The sequence below is a fragment of the Hemicordylus capensis genome, chromosome 2 (genome assembly GCF_027244095.1).
Source record: "Hemicordylus capensis ecotype Gifberg chromosome 2, rHemCap1.1.pri, whole genome shotgun sequence".
NCBI lineage: Eukaryota > Metazoa > Chordata > Lepidosauria > Squamata > Cordylidae > Hemicordylus > Hemicordylus capensis.
In genome coordinates, this window is record NC_069658.1 from 218,424,890 (window position 1) to 218,448,911 (window position 24,022).

Here is a 24,022-nt window from a genome sequence, read left to right on the forward strand (position 1 = left end):
CCAACCCCAACCTGAGGCTCTCCAGCTCCTGTTGGACTGGTCTCTGGGACATTCCGAAAGGACCATATAACACCAATTTTTAGCCTACTTTCCAGTAGGCTTATGAGATCACCCGGCATTCTGTCTCTGTGTATTGGTGTGTCATTCCCCCCGCCCCCGCCCGATCAACTTCACAACACCTGGATCAATATGAACCAAATCAGGTACAGTTGTAGGGACACCTCAGTGGCATAGTGTGTGATGATGTCATCCACCCTGATCCAAGATGGCCGACACAAACTTTTGGGGCACAAGTGGGCTAATTTGTGAACTGCTTAACTGATTTGAACCAAAATTTCTACAGCTGTATGGATGCCAAAATGGCATGGTGTATGATGATGTCATCCACTCTAAATCAAGATGGCAGCCATGTGAGCATCTAAGGTGCAAGTGGGCTAATTTGTGGACTGCCTAACCGATATGAATCAAATTAGGTACAGTTGCAGTGAGTGACACACAGGGACACCTCAACAGCATAGTTTGTGACGATGTAATCCACACCAAGATGGCGGACGCATAAACTTTTGAGGCACAAGTGGGCTAACTTGTGAACCTCTTAACCGATTTGAACCAAATTTGCTGCAGCTTGAGGTGCAAGTGTACTAACTTGAAGACTGTCTAACCGATTTGAACCAAATTTGCTACAGCTATATGGACACATAAGGATGCCCCAATGGTGTAGTCATCCATCCCAATCCAAGATGGTGGACGTGTGAACTTTTGAGGTGCAAGTGCACTAACTTGAGGACTGTCTAACCAATTCGAACCAAATTGGGTACAGTTGTAGTGAGTGACACACAGGGACACCTCAATGGTGTAGTTTGTAATTATGTCATCCACCTTGACCCAAGATGGTGGATGCATGAACATTTGAGGTGCAAGAGATCTAATGTGTAGACCTCAATTTGAACCAAATTTAGTCCAGTTGTAGGGACAGTGAAAGGAAAGTAGGCTGATTAGTTTTTACTAGAACAACTTGTTAAAGAATTGCACTGGCTGCCTATATGTTCCATGCAAAATACAAAGTCCTGGTTATTACCTATAAAGTCCTTAATGGCTTGGGTCTAGGGTACTTAAGACAACACCTCCTTTGTCATAAACCATGCCACCTGTTACAATCTTCTGGAGAGGTCCGGTTACGGTTGCCACCAGCTCATTTGGTGGTGATCCAGGACCAGTTTCACTGCTGCTGCCATCCAAGGGTGTCTCCTTGATGGTTCGTCACATGGCTCTCTAAAGCAGGACTATGCAAATTAAAGTCTTTAAGTGGTGGAGAAACATGGCCCCATCCAGTTCTTTTAGTCCTGGGTGGCTCCAAGGCAGTTCTTTCAGCTTTTCTCTGAATCAACTTCTTTTCTCTTTCTGTTTCAATCAGGCCCCCTTTTGGCTCTGATTTCCCCTCTCTCTCTAAATTGCTATTCTTCTTTCTGTCATTTAAAGAAAAAAGGGGTGGAGAGAAAAAAAGTTTCTCTCTCTTGATTTATCGTTTACTTTTGCCTCTCCCCGTCTTCTTCTCCTCCGTCTTCCACTCTGTCCTAGGCTCCTTGTCCCTTTTCTTTCCCTGTCCTTTGCATGGAACATGCCAGGTGCATGCTCCACATTCGCATCAGGAAGGGGAAATTCCAGCAGGGCCTCCCAAAAGTCCTCCAGGCAGCCGGTAAGCCACCCCGGAGGCCACAGAGCCAAGCTTGCCCTGTGGGGGAGTAGGAGAAGAGCGTGCACCCTGCTGAACAGCTGACGGGTGGCTCTCCAGTGATTCCGCCCATTCATTCAGGCAGTTTGGGGGCAAAAGACACTTGCTAAAATTGAACTACATTTGCCAGTTTGTTGTCCACTCCCCCCAGTTTGGAGAGATCCTTTCGGAGCTCCTCACAGTCTATTTTGGATTTCACTACCCTAAATAATTTGCTGTTCTCTGCAAATATGGCCACCTCGCTGCTTACCCCAACTTCTAGATCATTTACAGGGACGTAGTTATAATTGAACAAAAGGGTTCAAAGAACATGGGCCCCCAGCTCCTGAGGGCCCTCCAGCTCCACTCCTCCCTATTTTCTGCATTATCTCCCTCACACTGGGGGGCCGCCAGAGAGAGTGCTGAACACGGGCCTCCTCTCCCCTAGCTACGCCCCTGATCATTTATGAATAAATTAAAAAACACTAGTCCCAGTACAGATCTCTAGTGGACCTCACTTCTTACTTCCCTCCATGTAGAGAACTGTCCATGTATTCCTACCCTCTGTTTCTGTCCTTCAACCAGTTACCAATCCACACGTGAACCTGTCCCCTTATCCCATGACTGCTAAGTCTCCTCACGAGTCTTTGGTGAGGAACTTTGTCGAAAGCTTTTTGAAACTCCCAATATACAATGTCAACTAGATCACATTTATCCACATGACACTCTCAAATAACTCCAAAATGCTGGTGAAGCAAGATTCACCTTTGCAGAAGTCATGCTGGTTCTCCCTCAGGAGGGCCTGTTCGTCCTCTGGTACAGAGCTTGACTGTAGGGTTAAGTTATATATTTTTGTGACGAGGTCGGCGAGTTCTTTAAGTACTTTTGGGTGGATGCCATCTGGCCCTAGCAATTTGTTAATTTTTCCAGACAGTTTAGATCATCTCTTGCCACCTCTATCTGATTCAGTTCTTTAGCCTCTGTCCCTGTGATGCTCAGTTTAGGCACAGGTATATACTCGCTGTCCTCTGCTGTGAAGACAGATGCAAATAATTAATTTAGCTTCTCTGCAATCTCCATATGCACCTTCATGATCCCTTTCACTCCCCCATTATCTAACAGTCCAACCACCTGCCTGGCAGGTTTCCTACTTTTAATGTATTTCAGGAAGTTTTTGTTATTCCCCTTAGGAACATAGGAAGCTGCCATATACTGAATCAGATCATAGGTCCATCTCGCTCAGTATTGTCTGCACAGACTAGCAGTGGTTTCTCTAAGGTTGCAGGCAGGAATCTCTCTCAGCTCTATCTTGGAGATGCTGCTAGGGAAGGAACCTGGAACCTAGATTCTCTACCCAGAGTGGCTCCATCCCCTAAGGGGAATATCTTACAATGCTCACACTTCTAGTCTCCCTTTCATATGCAACCAGGGCAGACCCTGCTTAGCTAAGGGGACAAGTCATGCTTGCTACCACAAGACCAGCTCTCTTCCACTCTTGATCAAGCATCCCCTTGATGCTTTTAGCTAAATGTTCCTCAAACTCTCTTTTCGCCTCCCTTACAATGGTAAACCACTCCTGTATTCTACCAAAGAAAACCACAGGTCTCTGTGGGCACCAGGACAGGAGTCGAAATCGGCTTGATGGCACACTTTACCCTTTACTTTGTATTTCTTTTGCAAACATTTGTGTTCCTTTCTGTTCTTTTCATTTGGGCAGGCCTTCCAATTTCAAGAAGTCTTCTTCCCCTTTATTACTCCCTTGACTTTACTTGTTAGCCATGCTGGCGTCCTCCCAGACTTGGTGGTACTTTTCCTCCTTTTTGGTATGTATTCCAACTGGGCATCCAGTATTGTGGTTTTATAAACTCCATGCGTTCTGAAACAAAGTGACTCTCCTGATTTCCCCTTTCAGTTTTCTTTTCACCCAACTCATCATTGTAGAGAAGTGTGTGTGTTGGACTTCCTTGGAGATTCTCTCCTCACGTGTATGCTGAATTTGATCACACTGTGGTCACTCTTCCCTAATGATTCCATGACACTGACATCTCACACGAGGTCCTGTACACCACTCAGGATTAAGTCCAAGGTCACCTTCTCTCCGATTAGTTCCATGACCAACTGTTCTAGGGCACAGTCATTCAGCACGTCTAGAACTGTGGCCTCTTTGTCATTACCTGACTGTGAATTTACCCAATCTATGTGTGAGTAATTGAAGTCACCCATTATTACAGCCCTGTCTCTCCTTCACGCCTCCCTGATTTCCTTCTGCAACTCCCAGTCACTGTCAGCATTTTGATCAGGAGGACAATAGCAGATTTCTAGTAACACATTTCCTTTCAGGCCCTGTATTGTCACCAACAGAGTTTATGCAGAGGACTCTGCTCCAATATTTCTAGGTTTTCCAGCTTGTGAGATACTATCCCTTCTTTCATATACTGTGCTACTCCACCCCGAATGTGTCCCTCCCTGTCCTTTCTATAACTTTTATATCCAGGAATAACAGTGTCCAACTAGTTCGCACTGTTCCACCATGTTTCCATTATACCCACTATATATTTTTTTTCATTAGCAACCAAGCACTCCAGCTCTCCCATCAGCTCAGAGATTTAACAGTGGTATATAAATACCTATACACAGAGTCTCTTACCTGGCATTGTCGTCTGCTATCTCCCTTACTGTCATTTGACTTGCTATCATGTGTTTCCGTCTGCTCTGCTCCTGGTTCTACTCTGTCCCTTTCTGGTTTATCTGCAGTTTGCACCCTCACACCTTGGGGGATTTGGCTTGCTGACCCAGTACCATTCAGTTCCAGTTGGCAATCCACCAGGCATCATTTTAAAAGCTGCTCTGCAACCTTTTTTACATTAAGCATCAGCAGTCTAGTCCCATCTTGGTTCAAGTGGAGCCCATCCCTTTTGTACAGGCTTGTACAGAAAACGTATCCCAGTGCCTAACAAATCTAAACCCCTCCTTCTGACACCACTGTCTCATCCATGCATTGAGATTCCTCAACGACACCTGTGTCTTTGGCTGTGTACATGGAACAGATTGCATTTCAGAGAACATTACCCTGGGGTAGCATCCCCCAAGAATCAGGAGCTCTTTGCACCGAGAGCACACCCACTACTTCTGCCCCTCAGGCACAGTCATATTCGGGGCCAGGCTTTCTCTGTAGCCGCTCCTAGGTTGTGGAATGCACTCCCCACATAAATTTGTGGTTAAAATACATTATCGGCCTTTAAGAGAGCCCATAGTACTTATTTGTTTGGTCTGGCCTTTCAGGGATTTTAAACATTCAGATTTCATAGTTTTACATTTGATTTTTGAATGGTTGTATTTTGTTTTTAGTTTGTAAACCACCCAGAGCCATTGAATTGGGCAGTGTAGAAATGTAATCAAAAAATAAAATAAAATAAAATGCCACACTCCATGCACTACACTGGGAAGTATCCCCTCCCTTGCGGGCATTCTATCTTTATAAAACTGGGTTTATTGGCTATTTAGAATATATGGAGCTTGTTTACGTGAAAGCTAGGTCTTTGCTGCAGTTGTCAGCTAAAGTTTTAAGATCTGTTCTCCAAGAAAATTACCAAAGTGGGGTAGTGCTCACCTCCTCATGTGGGGTATCTCCTTGGCGATAAAGGGGAACCACTTGCGTGCTTCCCTGCACACTTCCCCACTTAATTCCACGCCAAACTTATTTGATATATATTAGCAAACTCCTGTTTGCAAAGCTCCCCTATTCTGAGCGTCTCAAGAGCTGCTTCCAAACTGAGCCACCTCAGGAATGTGGCCTTTCCCACAAGCTGTGTGACTCACCTGCAGCTAACCCCCACCAACTGTCTTTCTAGGCACAACTGAAACAAGCCCCTAGCCCGCCAGAAATCAAGCCCTAAAAAAAAAAAAGACTAGCCCTAAGAAACTTACCTTGTCCTTTTCCCCTTATTGGTTTCCTTGTTGGTTGATTGATTGGCTGGCTGGCTTCTTTAGGAAACAAAACTTTGCTGCCTCCCTGGTCTGAGCCTTCTCTTCTCAAGAGCTGCTTCTAAGCTGTGTTCTCTGAGGGCAGCAGTAGAATCAAGGGGTTGGAATCACAAGGCATTAGGAAGTGTTTTCTGACTGCAAGAGCTGATGGACAGTGGAACTGTCTGCCTCAGGCAGTGATGGGCTTTTCTGCACTGGAGGTTTCCAAACAGAAGCTGCATAGTCATGTCAGATTCATGCTCTGAGCTAGAAGGATGAGAAGACCTCCAAGGTCCCTTCCTACTCTAACATTCTATGATTATAGAAGAAACCTCTTCCCCAACCATAGCACACTCTACTAGTCAGGAACGCAGGCAGCTATCTGTCTGGCTGACAGAAACCAGTGACCATAAGACTTTGGTTGTAGGCCTAGGGTTTCCTAGAGTGTAAAGTGCAGGGGCTGCAGAAAGCAGGAAATAACAGGACAGAGAATTTTAAAGGAGACAAAACTGATAATTGGAAGTCTTTCATAATGTTAGGGGAGATGCCAGAACAAGAGAGTACTAATATGCCAAATTTAAACTACTGACCAAATGCATTTAAGGGAAGGTGGTAGGGTGGTCCACCAAGATGGTTTTATTCTTGGGGGAACTAGGGTGCTCTAAAAATCATTTTAGCTCCCTTAAGAATGCAGGAACCTTCAACGTAGTCTTTGCTTTTCCCAGGCTCTCTGCACAGGTTTAGGGTTGCACAACACTCACTGCCCTAAAACAGAAGTTCTGCAGCTGCCTCACACTATATAGAAGCAGAAACCAATCTGGAAACTGTCAGTCAGTGCAGTACTGAGTACTGAGCTAGCTGGACCATTGATCTGAACCCAGTGAGGTTGGGATCTAGGTGCATCTCTGGGTGGGTGGGTGCACACATGCTCCTACATAAGAAAAGTCTGGCTGGATCAGGCTCAAGGCCCATCTAGTCCAGCATCCTGCTTCACAATGGCCCCCCAGATGCCTTTGAGAAGCCCTCAGGCAAGAGGCCAGAAGTGTCTCCTACCCACTACGGCCGCAGGTGATACCCTAGATGAAAATCTGATGGAATCCAGCGTGGCGTCTGCTACAGAGGCCTGGGCCTTTTGAATTTTTAACAGTTGCTGGTGCATTCGCACTGGATAAGTAGGTGTCATTGAGGAGGTCATCGACCCATAGCAGACTAGCTCTAGCCACCACAGAAGCAGCTGCAGATGCTCGGGCTGCCAATGAAGAGTTGTCATGAACCCTTCGCAGAGCTAGTTCGGAAGCCTTCCCATCCCTGGGAAGTAACAAACCAGACACCAATTGTGCCACCAGTGCACCAGTGTTAGTTTCTAGCAAGTTGTTTGGCTCCTGTTGAAGAGTAGTAGTGGCTTGCTAATGCCATAGGCTTTCTATTAGTGGCTGGCAATAGCCATTCTTGTTTAATAGCCTCCGTGAAGCACTTGGGCATTGGGAGTAGCATGTCTCTAGGCCTGGTCTTTGGAAATACCAAGTCCCCCTTGGCCGTCAGGGCAGTATGCTGTGGGCCTGGAATTCAAGGGGGTAGGGCCCCCAGAATCTAGATCTAATTATTCTGAGGAATGAACCTTTTCCTTTTTATATTTCAGGTCTCTCTCCCCTTTAGAGTGAGAAGCCTTGATATGTTTTCTCTTCTTCTTTGCCATTTGTGGAGATGGAGGAGGTGAATCAGAAGATAAGGATTCCTTTGGAGGACACGCGTTTACGCTTTGATTTTTAAATTTTTATTACAGGGCTTAAGCTGCTGCACAATTTTGACTATACAGTTTTTAAACCAAGTTTGCTATTCGGGTGGAACAGACTTCGGCATTTTAAGGGAAGAGCTGGTGGAAACCACAATGGAGCTACTTTCCCCCGGGACAAGCTCACCCTGTCTCCCTGTTGTCCTTGATCCTGGTGTTGTTTTCCTCTGCTGCCCCGAGAGTCCTTTGAGCAACCCCCCTGGAGCACAGTTGGGTTTAAAAATCATTTTGTTGCGTCCACCATTTTTACTTGCTGCCTCCATCAGACGTTCCTCTGCCCAGGCTCTGAGCTGTGCTTGCGTCAGGGATGGATTAGCAAGTGGGGTCACCATTGCCACTTTTTGCCTAGCAGTTAGCAGGGAGATGGGCTCTGATGTCTCTGCCCGCTCACACTCCTCGCTCCCGTTACCAGCTCTCTGTGCCGGTCTCGCGGCCCGGAAGGGGGATACTCACGGCAGCACCTTTAAGCATCTTGCCAGATCCAAGTGATTGAGCTGTACTGGGAAGTTCAGTCTGTGCCTCTCCTCTCTAAATGCAGATGTGTCTTGGCATTCCTGCACGCTCCATACAGCCAGAGAACTGATGGGGAAGAGAGGAATCCCACAGGAGGAAAGGGGTTGAAGGTGTGTTTTTAAAGTTAGGAAAAAACAGAAAGGTACACTGAAGTCTAGGGTAGTAAGGTATTGAGAGGTAAGAACAGAGAGAAAAGGGGCAAGATAAGAGCAAATCTAAGAAGGAAAAGAGGTCTGCCTGGAGCAATGCAGGACTGTAAGAACTGGGGCAGGGTCATCCCCTTCAGGCTCTAGAGGCTTCTTTCTTTCAGCGAATTAGCATAGTCCTGCCTTGGAACATGTGAGGGGGATAACCCAGTGAGATGTCCTTGACCCCAGCAATTGAGAAGTGAGGGTATGAGGGTATTTCTACATAATGAACTTAAAGCTGTTCTATAGTAGTTGGTTGCGAAGAATCCCATTTGGTATCAATTGCCTCCCCCTGCAAAACACAAATCCCAAGGGAACCCTGGAGAGGCGGAATGACTTAAAACTAGTCTAGCTTACAGTGAACTTGAACACATGTCTTCTGTTTCTCAAGTGCTCCTCAGCCCAGGCACTGCATGCTGCCAAAACCACATCAAGGTGGCTGCCCAGTTGCCTCCTTTCCTGGCTTAGGGACAACCAACATCCAACCTACAGACTGGGTAAGGATTCCAAATCCTGTTTGAAACATGAATGCTCAAAGCCTTTTTGACTAGTCATTCACAAGATTAAATCCAGTCAGACTTCACTTGCCAACAGGAAATAGTGGGGAGGGGAGTGACAACACTAATCCATGACTGGTCCCAACTGCATTTGTCATAAATAAAGCTACTTTTCCAAAGCACTGTTGGACTAAATCTCTCCTGCCATTTCTAGTGTGGGTCAGGCACTGACAGACCCAAGACATTCAACACACCAGGGAGCCTGATCAATCATCTTATTAAATTTATTGTTCCAGTGGTACCAATACATTGATTCGCACAATGACACTTGTTATCGCAGAGGCTCTGGGCCTTCTAGTTTCTGCCCAACTAGAAGAGCCTCGCCCTTCCCTATGCCCATCTTGGACTACGTCCCCAATCACCCCTCCCTGCCCAATCCACCATTCTGAAAATGGAATGAATTTCAGAAGGGGTGCTTGTAGCCTCATCGAGGGAGACCCCTCAAGCAGGGGAGGAAAACCTGATTTCTCAGTAGCCTCCGAATGTGAAATAAATATGGAGGTGGCAACCTTTTCTTTCTGTTGCATCAAATGGAAATGTATTTAAGTTACAATGGCACTGGGTGAGGTGACCTCGTGGTTCGTGTGCAGACACAAGAAACCCCTAAGGCTGAACACAGACGCAGCTCTTTTTAAAATCGGTTTTGCGACAGAAGAATGCAAGGCGGTGGCCACGGCCCGCTGCACCAATGGAGTTATGCTAGTTTAATTGGATTTGGAGTCCCAGAACAGCAATTTTGTTTATTTATTCATTTAGAACTGGTGTTGCATTTTGTTTTTTGTTTTTTTTTACAACTTGTCCAGGAAATTATCTAATGCCGGGATGCCTTCCTTCAGCCCTTTGCGCTTGCGTGTCTCGGCAACCACCTGACAGGGGCGGGAGGTGTTGTCAAAGGGATCTCCGGGCAGGATCTGCCAGTGGTCGAACACACACTGGGGGAATGCCTGGCCTCCTGTGTTGGATCTCAAGTCAGCCGTGAAGCCTGTGAGGAAAGAGAGGAAGAGCCCTTGCAGTCTAAGCAGAACACACTGGGTATGGGGAGAAGACAACCCCACACCGGAATACAAGCTTACACACTTCAGCCCAGCTCTGTTGAGTCCCACCTGCCTCTGCTGCAGCAGGATCCTGTACAAGAATTGGAGAACTAAAACAGGGCCTATGTGAAAGCCATCACTGAGAGCCGGTGTGTTGTGGTGGTTAGTGTTGGACTGTTCAAATTACCATTCAGTCACGACATTCACAGGCTGACTCTGGGCCAGTCATTTATCTCTCTGTCTAACCTAGTGAAACAGCTGGTCAAGACCAGCTCCCAATTCAGATTCCTGCAAATGCTGCATCCAGGCAACTTGCTCAGAGCCAAGAGGCTTCAGCAACAGAATGAAGCAAGACTGTACACCCTGCCTGTGTACCTCTGCTCAGTGGTGCAGCTTTCTGGCCAGGCTGCAAATACAAGGGACCAGGGGTGAGCTGAGACACACACTGGATGCCCCCAGGCTCTACCCCTCTACCCCTGTCCAGCTCATGTATTAAACTGCAAGCCCCTTTGGGACAAGGAGCCATCTTCTCTCTCCTTTTGCAATGTAAACGCCTTTGAACTTATCAAAACTCTTCTAGAAGAATTCTTAATAAAAAGGTTGTCACCACTGCCGGGGATCTACAGGGTTTAAACCAACAGATTGTCCCTTTTCCTCAAGCATGTTCCTGACATCTGCCACATACTGATCTTGTGCAATGTTTGTATAGGCAGTACATACTTTGAATGATTTACTTCTGTCCCATTGGGCAAGAGAGATCTGGGTTGCACAGAACACCCTGCACTAGTTACAGAAACACTACTCCCTGTTAATGCTAGCCATCAACTTCTGCTTGAGAAGTCTGGTGCAATCGCCAGCACGTTTTGAAGCTGCAAATGCACCCCAAATTGCACAAGGCGACTTAGTCATACTTACCAAAAGACTCGTTGACAGGGAGATAGGCCTTGACCACGAACATGGGGGTGCCAGCCACTTGGGACTCTTCAAAGACATGGCCCCGTTTCCTGTTCAGCACACCATAGATGCCACCCACAACCTGTTCTGGGCACTGGAAAGAGAGACAAGGGGTGATAAGTTCAAGAAGAAACTAATCCCGTTTCAACGTACTGTGTGCAGGCCTTGGCCATTATGCTCACCTGGATCTCCACAAGGTAGATGGGCTCCATAAGGCGGGGCTGGGCTGTCAGCACACAGGCATAGAGACACCTCCTAGCAGTGGGGATGATCTGGCCCCCTCCACGGTGGATGGCGTCTGCGTGCAGGGTGACATCGTGCACGTCAAAGCGGACTGCACGCATGTTCTCTTCACAAAGGGCACCCTGAGAGGTGGCAGAAGGTAAGAAACACTCATTTTTCTACCCTCTTTACAAGCCAATATAGTTATTATGGTGATAGTTCTAGACAACTGATGGGAGACTGGGAGGAGACTTCTCTTCAGAGCATGCTAGACTACCCATGGGTTTCCAAGTTGCCCCTACAGATGGCCCTTTCACAGCCGTTTTTTCCACAGAAGGGGGAAAAATAACTTTTCCTTGCCATTACAAATGGAAATTTCCAAAGTTTCAAAACACATGGCCCCAGTTCCCTGAAAAGCAAGGTGGTGCAATGCACTTTCAGCAGCTCCACTGCCAATAGATGCTGGCTCAGCTAACACACCTGGACTATGAAGCTGCTGGCTGCTTCTCCCTTCTTTAGGCCTACAGCAAAGCTATCAAACCCAACAGTGCCTCCTCGTTCAACCCAGGCTGACCCCGGCCTAGCAATGAGGAGTCAAGAAGGGGCAGCCACACGTACCTCTTTCGTGGCCCACTGGAAGCCAGCCACCACGCTGTCCTTGATCTCATTGAGGTACTGCACCCCCTTGGTGATGTCCGTCAGGATGTTGGGGCCAGTGCCATCGGGGCCAAAGCACCAGATCTTGCGGGCCTCGGCCACGTCCCACTCATACTTCTCGGCCAGGTAGCGGGCACGCTGCTTCAGCTCCTGGCGTGCAGACACGTCGCCCTTGTCGATATCCTCTGCCAGGCCGTCGGGGAAGGGGCGGGCTTTCATGTAGAGACGGTTGTGTTTGTTGGGGGACTTGGAAAGGCACAGCACACTGGACTCCTCGCTGACTGTCTCCCGGTAAGACACCACTGGGTCCGATTTCTGCCAGACCAAGAATTAGTTCCCAACTGCTTTGAAGGTGATGCTGCACCCACTAGAAGCCTGAGCTGCATGTATTTTGCCTCCTTCAGCTATAGCTCCTCTATACTTTTCAAAAGACAAGTCACCATTTGCTGCTGTTCTGGGACTATTTCACTAACTTTTTGCAAATACTAAAGATCCATCCACCCACATAAGAAGCTGCCTTATACTATCAGAATGCTGGTCCATCTATCTCTGTGTTGTCTACATGGATTAGCAAAGACTCTCAAAGATTTCAGACAGGAGCTTCCAGAGGAGCCTACTCAATGGGTTTCTATTCAGATAGGTTTCTATATGAGCCACTGTTCTGATCCTCTTCACGGAGGTAGTTGTTATGTCTCGACAGAGCAGCTGAATGATCTAATCACACCCAATGCCGAGAGACCCAGCAGAGGCCAAACTAAAGGAACAAGGCCAGAATAACTGATCATACAGAGGCACTTTAGTCAGCCTCTAAGGCTCACAGATCAATCCTATTTGTCATGGCAGTTTAAGACCAAAAGGTAGCATTCAAAACAGATGACATCATCCCAACCATCTTTTGCGCCAACACCACAACCCCATAAAAAGGTAGGGCTCATATCCCCATAATGTAGATGAGATTGGAAGGCTGCTCAGAATTCCTGGTAAAACTGAATTTGAGTTCTGTGCTGCCCAGCTCATGGCCATAATGAAGCCTAATTTTAAGCAAGTGCAATTAAAATGCACTTTGCATGGTTTGTTCAGCCTCCAAGATTTAGGCTTGGCAGACAGGCCTCTGCCAGTCAGTGGGAGGAGCAGGAGTCTTGTGAGGGATGGAGAAGCATCCTCAGAGCTTTTATAACCACTCACTTGTCTTTTTAGCCCACTTGACTTCTGAGCTTCCCTGGGACAATTGTCTCAACCAAGAACCAAAAGCTTGTTGAAGCCCATCAGAGGAGAGCTGGTCCTGTGGTAGCAAGCACAACTTGTCCCCTTAAGCTAAGCAGGGTCCACCCTGCTTGCATATGAATGGGAGACTTGATGTGTGAGCACAGTAAGATATTCCACATAGTGGATGGAGCCACTCTGGGAAGAGCAGAAGATTCCAAGTTCCCTCCCTGGCTTCTCCAAGATAGGGCTGAGAGAGATTCGTGCCTGCAACCTTGGAGAAGCCGCTGCCAGTTTGTGAAGACAATTCTGAGCAGATAGACCAATGGTCTGACTAAGTATATGACAGCTTCCTATGCTCAATACACCAGATTAACTGCCAATTGCCTGTTTTGAGCATTGTTCCACAAGACTATCCCTCACTTTCTGGACTGCTTGTGCAGAGGTTCTGAAATCCTAGAACCCAGGAGAGCCGCTTCTCAAGGCACCTTCTTCAACTCCAGTAATCCAGGAGACCTGCCCTAAGCGCCCCACCCCCACAAAGGATGATGCAAGCACAGCTTACCTTAATTGGAATGCAAGCATGGTCCTCTTCAAGATCCTTCAGGCAGATCTCCAGATGCAGCTCCCCAGCACCAGCTATGATGTGCTCTCCAGACTCCTCAATGATGCACTGGAAGAAGAAAGGGAGCCTGAGGTTGGAACAAGTGTACAGCCACCTCACTTTACAGGACTGCCCCTGCCCTGTGCGGCATGAGCCATTTCCTACTCTGCCTTCAATATGGCAGGCTAGAAGTCTGGCAGGCATCTTCATGTTTCACATGTAGGCTGTGTGCACCCCACTATCAAGGCTGCAACAGATCGCCGGATTTCCTCATGTCCAAACAGCAACCATCACTTCCCCATACTCTGCTCACCTGCACCATGGGGTCCGACTTGGCCAGCCTCTTCAAGCCTTCCACCAACTTGGGCAGGTCAGCTGGGTTCTTGGCTTCGACAGCAACACGCACCACAGGGCTGACACTGAACTTCATGACACGCATGTTGTGGGAATGCTCAAAAGTGGTGATGGTGCCAGTCTTTACCAGGTACTGGTCAACGCCAACCAGCCCCACAATGTTCCCACAAGGCACATCCTCAATGGGTTCCACGTAGCGGCCCATCATCAGAATGGTCCTAGAACACACACAGAGAAAGAATCTGTGACTAAGGCTGCCGGCAACAGTTGTGCGTTGGGAAGTGGCCACAGGGGCAGAGCTCTAAGCAGGACACCAGCATTCTTCAGGCACTAAGCACTGCAAGAGGTTATCAAATGCCAACCAACCACTCCCCACAACAGGAACTGTAAAGACACTAGAAGGGCAAAATGAGCCACACAGAGAATCCTTCCAACCCATTTAAGAGCCTCTTCCAGATGTTCTACCCCAAACACTCAAGGAACGGAGCAATCCTTTATAGACTATGCCTTCAGTCAATGCAGAGCAATCACTTCCGAGTTCTCTCTGGGAAAGCTTTCCATAGTGACTTGACCACCAGTTCCCATCAATACTTGTGTTTTTATCAAGGGTGGAGAGAAGGTTACCTTCCCAGCCCACCTGTCTCCAACACCTCCAAAAACAAGCCTATGAAACGTCTCACTTGGGCCATTTAATCCAGTACTGCCTGGCAGCAGCAGCCCAATCTCAGGCAGAGATTGCCCCAGACCTGCTATCCATGATCCTTTAACTGAAGATGCCAGCAACTGAACATGGTGCCTCTTACATGAGAACCACAAATGGGCTCTATCAGTAAGCTTAGAGTCCCTCCTAAATCTGGCATTCAGCAGTTAACCATATTGGGTGCCCTCCTACCAACAGAGGTGGCGATCTTTTACGCAACCACCATGATAGAGTAGAACAGAATACTGGTTATTTATACACACTGCTTTTCAACTGAAACATTCTCAAGCGGTTTACAAAGGAAAAAAAGAATGGTTTCCTGACCCGAAAAAGAAACCCCACATTCTGAACAGAAACACAAGGCAGTCATCACCATCTACCACTGGAGGAATGCTCTATTGGGGCTGAACAGAGACAGTTTCTCTCCCCTTGCTAAATGTAAGAGAACCACCACTTTTAAAGGTACTTTCCCCCCTTCTTCTAACAGCTGCTAACTGAGCAGAGTGCTATTAGTCTCTACTGGTTGTGGTTTTTCCCAGCCCTTCTGAGGCAAGGGAGGAGGAAGGGAGCTTAGGAAAGAAATCCCAGGAGCGTCAGACCAACCTTTGGATTGGCTTCAGATAGAGATCTTCCTTCTTGCCTGGTGTGTAGTTTGGACCCATGATTCTGACTTTCAAACCGGTGGATACAACACCAGAGAAAACACGCCCAAAGGCGTAGAAGCGGCCCTTGTCAGAAGTTGGCACCATCTTGGAGATGTACATCATCAGGGGGCCCTTGGGGTCACAGTTCTTGACACCTAGGAGGGGAAAGAATTCATTCTGTTACACGGGGCTCTGGGGCATCAGGGGAGGGGAAAGAATGCCACCCCTCCGTTGGGTGAAGCAAGGGCTCTGATCAGGCAGTACACGCCTCCTGACCCTGGGTACAGACAGAAGAGATTCCACCTACCCATGGCAGCCTCGTCATCAGGGGGCCCTTCGTATAGCAACTCGCAGCGGTATTTCTGAGCCGTGACAGGGGAGGGCAGGTGGATCGTGATCATCTGGAGCAGAGCTTCCCCAGCAGGGAGCCAGCGCCTCATCACAGCCTGAGAAGCAACCACAATCAGTTCAAGTCAGAGGGGGAAGTCATGTGGGGCAACACCACCGTATGCTCCTTGGAATCTCCCCAGAATACCTACAGGCAGCCTAGAATGGCTTTAGCCAGTTTGCAACCCTACCACCCAGCCATCAAGAGTTTCGTTCTTAAGGCAAAAGCAACCAGCCTCACCTTCAGCAAGGGTTTGCCTTCCTTGTCTTTATCCTCACTGTCCAGCTTTATGTCCAGTTTCTCAATAAGTTTGGCTGTTTCCTCCTTCTTGAAGTTCATGATGGCATCAAACACCTTTTAAAGAGAAAACTACAGACGTGAGGTCAAGCTGGATGCACCCCTCAGGGGATAGTAGCTTAGGTCTCATCAAGAGAAACATTTGAGCAGGCAACCAAACAGACACCAGTGGGGGTAGGGAGAGATAAGGCCCCTTCTCTTGGTCTGTTTGGGCCCATTTGATCTTAGATAAAAGTAGTTTGATTAGCAAGACACACAGGATGTAAGTGTAATCAATGAGGATAGCCCCAAGTTGAAAGAGGCTATTTTGGCCACTATTTACAACACCCCTATCCACCCTTAAATCTTGAGGGGAGTACAGAGTACAACTTCTACTGGTGTTACCAAAGAAACAAGGTAGGATTATTTAAACGCAGGAGGGTTTGCAAACACACATTTTGGGAAGAGAATCTTGGTGTGATCAACTAAGTAGTGTCAGACCTTTAAAAATTTCTTCAAACATAACAGTATGTCAGGTCAAAGTGAAGAAATTTTTTCCATCATCACGCACAAGTTGTATGTGGCAGCCCATTCACCAAAAACTCTTGGGATGAAGAAGAGCGAGCAAGCAAGCAACCTACCTTGAAAATAGGGTCCAGGATCAGTTGGCAGAAGGTCCTGGGCAGCTTCTTGCCATCGGGGCTGGTGGCAGACTTGCTAAATTTGCCAGTGGCAGGGTCAAAGTATCTGAAAGAGACAGACCACTGATTCAGTCAACCTGCCACCATAGGAGTGTGGGTAATCCTCTACAACATAGATTCTCAACGTTGGGCCCCCAGATATTATTGGACTTCAACTCCCATAATCCCCAGCCCCAGTGGCCTTTGCTGGGGATTATGGGTGTTTAAGTCCAATAACATCTGGGGACCCAACGTTAAGAATCCCTGCTCTACAGCATACTGCAGGTGCTACACCAGCCTTCAAAAGTTTAAAGGGGAACCTTTTCCACCACTGCCTTGTGGCCAACAATTCCAAAAGGGTGGAGGGTGTCCTACCAAGAGAAAGCACAGAGAGCTATGGAGTGTATGCACAATACCCGTTTGCCTTGGTTGATACCACCACACATAGAAGTCTGTGCACCACCTGGATCTCAGCAGTAGCAGGGGACCAACGGGGCAGCCACAGTTTTCTAAAGGCAGCCAAATCAAACCTGAATTTGTAAATGCTGGAATCAATAGCTCCACTGAGCAAGACTAGGATATCTTGAAGATACCTCTCCCAACTCTCAAGTTCCATCGGAACCCAAAAATTGTTTCGGAAGGGTTTTTTGGTGAACCAGAACAGAACCCAAACCTGAAGTCCCTTTTTTGCCTTGGACCGAATCGAAGGGTTCACAAAATTGGTAACTGGTTCAAGGTAAGTATTTCAATAGTCAGGCACCCAGCTTGCAATTGCACTGTTAAGGAATTGTATTAGGCTGACTTTTGTCCCATTGTATGTATTTTGCTTGTAAAAACCAGTTTAAAGAGGCTATCCTTTAAAGTTCAATAGCAATTTGGTATCATTCCACATGAATAGTATCCAAACTGGTCACTGTTAAAGTTAATGCCACTTTTAAAGCTAACAGTAATACCTCGAGTTAATCTTGAACCTCAACCTGAATTTTTTTAAGATGGCTGCCTCCCCCACCCCCAATTAATTTGCTGGCCCCAACTTCTGAGAGAGGCAGAATTTACATTGTCTTGTTGGTCTAAGACTGAAGGAGCAATGTTTGAAGCCACAATGGTTTTTAAAAACTCTAAGTGGGGGGGAGGGGGCGGCAGCCACATAGAAAGTTTACTGTCATTTACAATCAGTTCACGGAAACAGGTTTCAGGCATCTAGAAGATGCTGAGCTGCAGCATATCAATTTAGGAAAACTGAAACTCACACCACCCTTTATACCCCTCCCACTGCCCCACACTGGGAGGGCCATATGACCATCTACAGCTGAAGAGAAATAAGCTGGCCGTCCCTTCCCACCTGCAAACTGATTCTCAAGCAGAGCTCCCAACTCAAGAGCAAAACCACTCACCTGTCTCCCCACAGCTTCTTCATCATGTCTTCCACTTTCTTGGCCCGGTCAGCTGAGTTCAACTGGCCTTCTCCTTTGGCTGCAAACTTGGCTACGTACATCTCGGCAAACTGCTTCAGGGTGAAAGCCCAGCCATGAAGGCCAGAGCCAAAACCAACAGTGCCCAGGACGGGATCAATCTAGAAGGCAGGAGGGGAGAGCGTCAAGCCTCCGAAGGAAAATAATTTGTGCCGTGGGTGGTGTACATTGCCTCCTACACTCTGAATGAGTTTTGCCCCCCATGTGCCATCATTTCCTTATTGTTTCCAAGGAGGAAAGCCACGAAGGTACACAATACAGATTCTCATACACTCTTTGAGACTCTTGCTCCATTCGCCAGTAATAGGATTAAGACTCACTTATGTATGGTGGGAAACAAATATCCCTTAGAGAAGGACTATGTGCATCAGAATCAGTCATGAAGAGAAAGTATCCGTGATGCCTTAGGCAAAGCAGAGCAATTAGTCAACAAATCAAACTAGAGGCAGTCAGTATTGCAGCAGCTCAGTCAGGACCACAAAGGGCTGGAAGAACAGCTTGTGTCACTCATTGCAACTCCAGCAAAGGCTCCTGTTCCTTCAGAAAACTGGGCAATCATATGGATCTCAACATCTCATCAGGGCCTCAAAGCATTCTCTGAGCTCCCCAATCCCCAGTTAGGGCAGAGACTAAAAAAGCCTATTAAAAACATTCACATGGAAACTTATTCAAGCATATTCAAAGGCACTTTGGATTTAAACTTTTTACACAGCAGGATCTCCCGAGACACAAACAGCTTGCAAAGAGAGCAGTTTCAAAAGTAGTCTGTGATGAGTGCTGAATCTTCATGTTCCGCTGAAGCAGTGAGATCGCTCCCCAGACATGATGCTTTCCCCTTCTGGGAACTTTTTACTGGAGGAGACAAGGGAGAGTGCACATCCCCACTGCCCTTACCATAATGTTGCCCATGGGGCCGCTCTCGCCTTCCCCATAGGTGGAGATGATGACGTTCACGTTCTCCACAATGCGCTGGAAGGTCTGGTACAGCTCCTCCGGCTGAAGCTGCAGCTCCAGCAGAGCCCGGTCCATCTTGTTCATCATTAAGACAGGCTTGATCCTCTCGGCAATAGCCTGGCGCAGAACAGTCTCTGTCTGGACACACACCCCTGAGGAAGAGAAGCAAAGCTCAGTTGGTCAGAGACCAGCATCTTGTGGGAGACAGTGCCCTTTCTTGTTATCCACATTTTATTGCAATATATTTCACAAACAAGAGCTGTGTTGAAGCCTCTTGTAGCCAACTGACCCTGAAGTCTGCAAAAAAAAAAAGCAGGTGGGGGGGCTTTCCTCCACCCAAGGACCTCATTTATCTCCCCATCACACATCACAAGGCCCCTCACACTACCAGCAAGAGGAAACCACCCTGAACTCCAAAACAAAGACAGATATCTCACCAGAAACACAATCCACAACAACCAAGGCACCATCGGTGACACGCAGAGCAGCTGTGACCTCTGAGGAGAAATCCACGTGGCCCGGGGAGTCAATCAAGTTAATCAGGAAGCCACAGCCATCTTTGCTTTGCTTGATGAAGGCCAAGTCATTCTCGGAAAGCTCGTAGAACAGGGAGATTGCCCTAGAGGTGGCAAAGAGGATGCAGAAAGTTTCAATACTCAGCCATTCATCTACCATGTAAACCTCAGGTGCTGCTGGTAACAAAGGTAGCAAAGTGGTCTTTTTATCAATGAGCGTTCCCCTTCCTTAATATGAATATTTATATACCGCTTTTCAACAAAAGTTCCCAAAGCGGTTTACATAGATATAAATAATTAAGATGGCTCTGTGTCCCCAAAGGGTTCACATGAGAAAAGCCCATGAAGATGTCCTCCAGCTCCTAACATGAGCTTGAATGATCCCTCTCAAACAGCACCTCTTCCCTAGACTTGACTGGTGTAGGGAAGAAAGGAGCTCATCTGAGAGGGCCTATCCCTCATGAGCAACTGGGAATATCCTTTTGCCAACCATACTTTGGCTAGTATCATCTCATGGTGACCTAATGGAGAGCTGGTCTTGTGGTAGCAAGCATGAATTATCCCCTTTGCTAAGCAGGGTCCACTCTGGTTTGCATTTGAATGGGAGACCAGTGTGAGCACTGTAAGATATTCCCCTTAGGGGATGGGGCTGCTCTGGGAAGAGCATCTACATGATGCTCCTTAAGTCCCCTTGAAGTCAAGGGGACTTAACAGAAGTGAAATTTAAAAGAGCACTTACGTGGACTTGATGGTGATGCATCTCTCCTGCTCGTCTTTTCTTGTATCAGTGAAACGGGTTTCACCGGCACGAGCCGAGGCAATAATGCCAGCTTTGCAAACTAGCGAGTCTGTCAGGGTGGATTTCCCGTGGTCCACGTGGGCAATTACGGACATGTTCCGGATGTTGGCCTTCTTGTCCATGATGGCCCGGATCTGGTCTACTGTGAAGTTCACCTTTGAGTGAAAGAAGAGGAAAGTGTTCAAACACACGTGCTTGAGATGAACCACTAGTATGTATCATTTCCCCAAACAGCAGAGAACAAGATTCAATTCAGACATTTCTGTCAGCTGTGCTGACTCCAGCAAACTGTGGTTACTGTAGTCAATTTGTTTCCAAAACAGGGACTGCAAACAGTGGTAGCTTTACTTCCTGGTCTGGAGGCAAACTGTGGTTACTGAAAACCATAGTTTGCTCAGTTTGGCTACGGTGGTCCCAAACCATGAAAGGGAGGGGGAGGAACACATAAGCCCAAAGAGAGCTTTTGATTACTAAATTCCTCGACAACCCAGTTAGGCCTACTCCTGACGGGTTTCTTTGTGTGGACATCAGAAGAGGTCCAACCCAGGAGATTCAGTTTTCCATTACAGAGAACTACTTCCAGATGTCCCCACAGAACTTTCCTGCACCAAAGAGTTGTATTAGAAGACATCCAATGTCCCTTCCAACTTCAGAATTCTATATCCTTTGTGCCAGACAGTCTGTTGTGGGAATGTACTTCTCAATGTAAAACATGTCTGAACGGTTCAATCGACATCTCCCCTCCACCACATGATCTGCTATCGGAACGCCCAGGGAATTTGTTCTGTACAAGCAGCATTAGAAAGGCAGCCATCAGGCCAGGGCTTGAAGGCCTAAGAAACCTCAGCCAGCTACGGCAATGCATCTGGGTGCCAGCTTTTAACATTTCAAAGCAAATATTGCTCGCAAATAATTGTTGTCAAGCACCCACGTAAAACTTGTAAACCGATAATCTCCAAGCTCCCAACAAAAGGGATTCTATTGTCACATATTTCCCCACCCCAGAGAGATTCTGTGCTCAAGTGTTTTGTGGAGCAAGGAACCCCATAAGCTGACGTAAAGTGGCATCCCACAGAAGCCAGGGCTGCATTATACATGCATGTCACATAGATCTGAACATAAGGCCACAAAGTTTCGGGGGGGGGGGGGAATCGGCTTCTGAGGTTTCCGACTGCCTCTCCTGGAAGACTGCAGAGTTACATAAGAGGCTGCTCTGTTTTAATGCAGGGGAAATGTAAAAAAAAGGCCAGTCCACACGCTGCAGTACCTCCCTTTGGCAGAGAGAACATCCTGGAAAAGCCCTGAACTTCCCTCCCCGCCATCTCTGCCACATCCCTTTGCAATCCGACCCCCCATCATATTTAACTGCAAATGCAAGTATTTCTATTAATCCAAGAAGCTAACTGCGCATGGTTCTTAAGAGTATTTCCACCCCTTATGAATGCTACTGAAATGCTGCAGACCCCAAACGGAGCCAGCCATGGCAGGCAAGTCAGCACTTTGGGTCACCAGGGCCGAAACCCCTTCTCCCAACTAAAAGGAGGATATCCCTCCCACCAAAGCATCAGACATTGGCAATGGACCATCCAGCCACATACACCCCATTTTTAAAAAAGTAAGTAACAGCCCTTTAATCTTTATTTGTCCAAGGCTGTCCAGCTTCTGTGCCAATGATGTTACTCATAAAAGGGAGAGAAAGAGGAGTCAATTCCACCCCCACCATATTTGCCACCAAGTTTGGTCATTTTGCCAAGTGTCCAGCTCCTAGATAGAGAAAAAATTTGGCCAGATCTGCCCTACCCCCTCATTTTGTGTGTGTTGCAAATCAGAAGGCAACTCCCTTTCCTGTCTTTAAGGTACTTTTCAAGAGGAAGGGGAAAAACAAAGGACTCAGGGGCAAGGGCAAGCACCCACTTCAAACCCAAATAGGAACATAGGAAGCTGCTTTCTACTGAGTTAGTCCTCTGATCCATCTAGCTCAGTATTGTCTAAACTGACTGGCAGTGGCTATCCAAGGGTTTTTCCCTGCCAGGGATTGAACCTGGGACCCTCAGTATGCCAAGCAGGGGCTATGTACAACCTTGCTTTAGATGATCAGATAGAAGTGTACGAAACTGCTGTAGGCTATATCAGACCCCTGCTCCACCTAAATCAATATTGTCTTCACTGACCAGCAGCAATTCTCCAGGATATTCTTCATACCAGAAAACATCAGGATTTGAACAAGGGACCTCATCCACTGAGCTATACCCCCATCCCTAAGGCAGGGCTTCTCAAGTTGGGGTCCCCAGATGTTGCTCGGACTTCGACTCCCATCATCCCCAGCCACAACGGCCAAAGACCACCGCGGCTGGGGATGATGGGGAATTGTAGTCCAACAACCCTGCCGTAAGCCAACAGCACTCACATGGGGTCACCCACGTAAATACAAACCAAGCCAAACCTTGCTTAGCAAAGGGAACAATTCACCCTCGCTGACGCAAGCCCAACTCAATCCTTCCTTTCACAACAGGCTAACTCTTTCTCTCTTCGTCCCTACATAACGGGCTCCCGAAATCCTCCTGACCCGGCCTCACTCCTCCCTGCCAGGGCCACTCGGCCACCCTCCTCCGGCAAGGCCTCAAGGCCAGACGGGCCGTGCCTTTCCTCCTCCTCCAAGCACAGCAAAACCCAGCGCCCCGCTTGGCTCCCAACGCCCCGCTTCCCCTCAGGACATCCTCGGCCTCGTAGGACTCACCATGGCTGCGGATGGCGGCGGATTCTCCGCGGGAGCTGAGAGGGGGCGGGGGAAGGAAAAAAAACAAGGCCGGCAACAATGGCGGCGACTTCGGCAGCCCTGTCTCGTTGGCAGGGGCCGAGCGGGCGGAAGAGGACGCTGACGTCAAAGAGGCGCCTTTTTATAGAGCCGGGCCGGCAAAGGCGGGGGGAGAGAGGGCGTGCTCATGCGCAGAGACCAGGGCGCAGCTTGCGAACCCGGCTGGAGCTCCTCTCTTTCCTCCCGGAGCCAAACTCTATGATCTCATAGGGAAAGAAGAGCAGCGGTGTCTCCGGAGCGTCCGCTGTGACTCAACCCGGAAACTGGCGGTCGTGCGTGGTGTAAGCACGCGGCTGCCTTGCCGGGGCGCAGCCCTAGAGGGCAAGAATTTTTCTTTCGCGGTGTATGGCGTCATCCTGCACCTGTTTACTCGGAAACACGTCTCCGAAAAAGAGAGAGAGACCCTGACAATACTCACCAAAACGGCTCACCTAAGGCAACCTTATCTTGGCCATGAGAGCTAAATCGAGCCTCCATGTTCAGAAGCTGGCTACCTCCGAGTACCAAATGCTAGGGTCATACAGCAGAAGGGGGCTGTTGCTTGTTTGCTTTTTTGCTTCTCTAGTTGCTGAAGTAGATGGCGCTTTGGACTGATCCAACGGGCTTTTCTTAAGTTCTGAGACCCACTAGCGTTATGCCCCAGCCTGCTTCCCGTGAGAGGCAAGATCCAGGCACTGCCTATTTTTGTCTTTCTTGACCCCTGCTAACCAGGGGCTAAGGAATTTTAATGTGGTGATTCTGTTTATTTAGCAGGGGGAGAGTAACTGGCGCTATCCACCCCCAGCACAGTACCCCTCCAGTGACTGTTGCTGGTGGCTTATTTTATGTTTATTTTTAGATTGTGAGCCCTTTGGGGACAGGGATCCATCTTATTTATTCTCTATGTAAACCGCTTTGGAAACTTTTGTTGAAACATAGTATATAAATATCTGTTGTTGTTTCTTAAATTATATAGCTTTCATAATATTTAAATATTTATATTAATTTTTAATTTTAATTCAATAAGTGCACTGAAATTTAATCTTGG

General features: G+C 47.7%; 1 protein-coding gene across 1 annotated transcript; it reads right to left on the minus strand.

The window, feature by feature from the left end:
• Positions 1 to 8,932: 8,932 nt before the first annotated feature.
• On the minus strand, positions 8,933 to 23,068 carry EEF2 (eukaryotic translation elongation factor 2). Its single transcript, XM_053296151.1, has 15 exons — positions 22,918 to 23,068; positions 20,121 to 20,335; positions 19,304 to 19,485; positions 18,807 to 19,018; positions 17,835 to 18,013; positions 16,402 to 16,507; positions 15,725 to 15,838; positions 15,404 to 15,542; positions 15,056 to 15,251; positions 13,712 to 13,970; positions 13,360 to 13,467; positions 11,553 to 11,906; positions 10,895 to 11,077; positions 10,674 to 10,806; positions 8,933 to 9,706 (listed from the first exon to the last, which is right to left on the minus strand). Exons 1-15 carry the CDS (start codon positions 22,918 to 22,920, stop codon positions 9,513 to 9,515), a joined length of 2,577 nt encoding a protein of 858 aa, XP_053152126.1. The 5' UTR covers positions 22,921 to 23,068; the 3' UTR covers positions 8,933 to 9,512.
• Between the last annotated feature and the right edge of the window lie 954 nt (positions 23,069 to 24,022).

What these genes read in the sequence shown, in the direction of transcription:
- EEF2 (XM_053296151.1), bottom strand. An exon ending in TCCTGGACCCTATTTTCAAG is followed by an intron (nt 15,839 to 16,401) that starts GTAGGTTGCTTG and finishes TCTCTTTAAAAG; the next exon opens with GTGTTTGATGCCATCATGAA. An exon ending in TCTACCTTGTGGAGATCCAG is followed by an intron (nt 10,807 to 10,894) that starts GTGAGCATAATG and finishes CTCTCTTTCCAG; the next exon opens with TGCCCAGAACAGGTTGTGGG.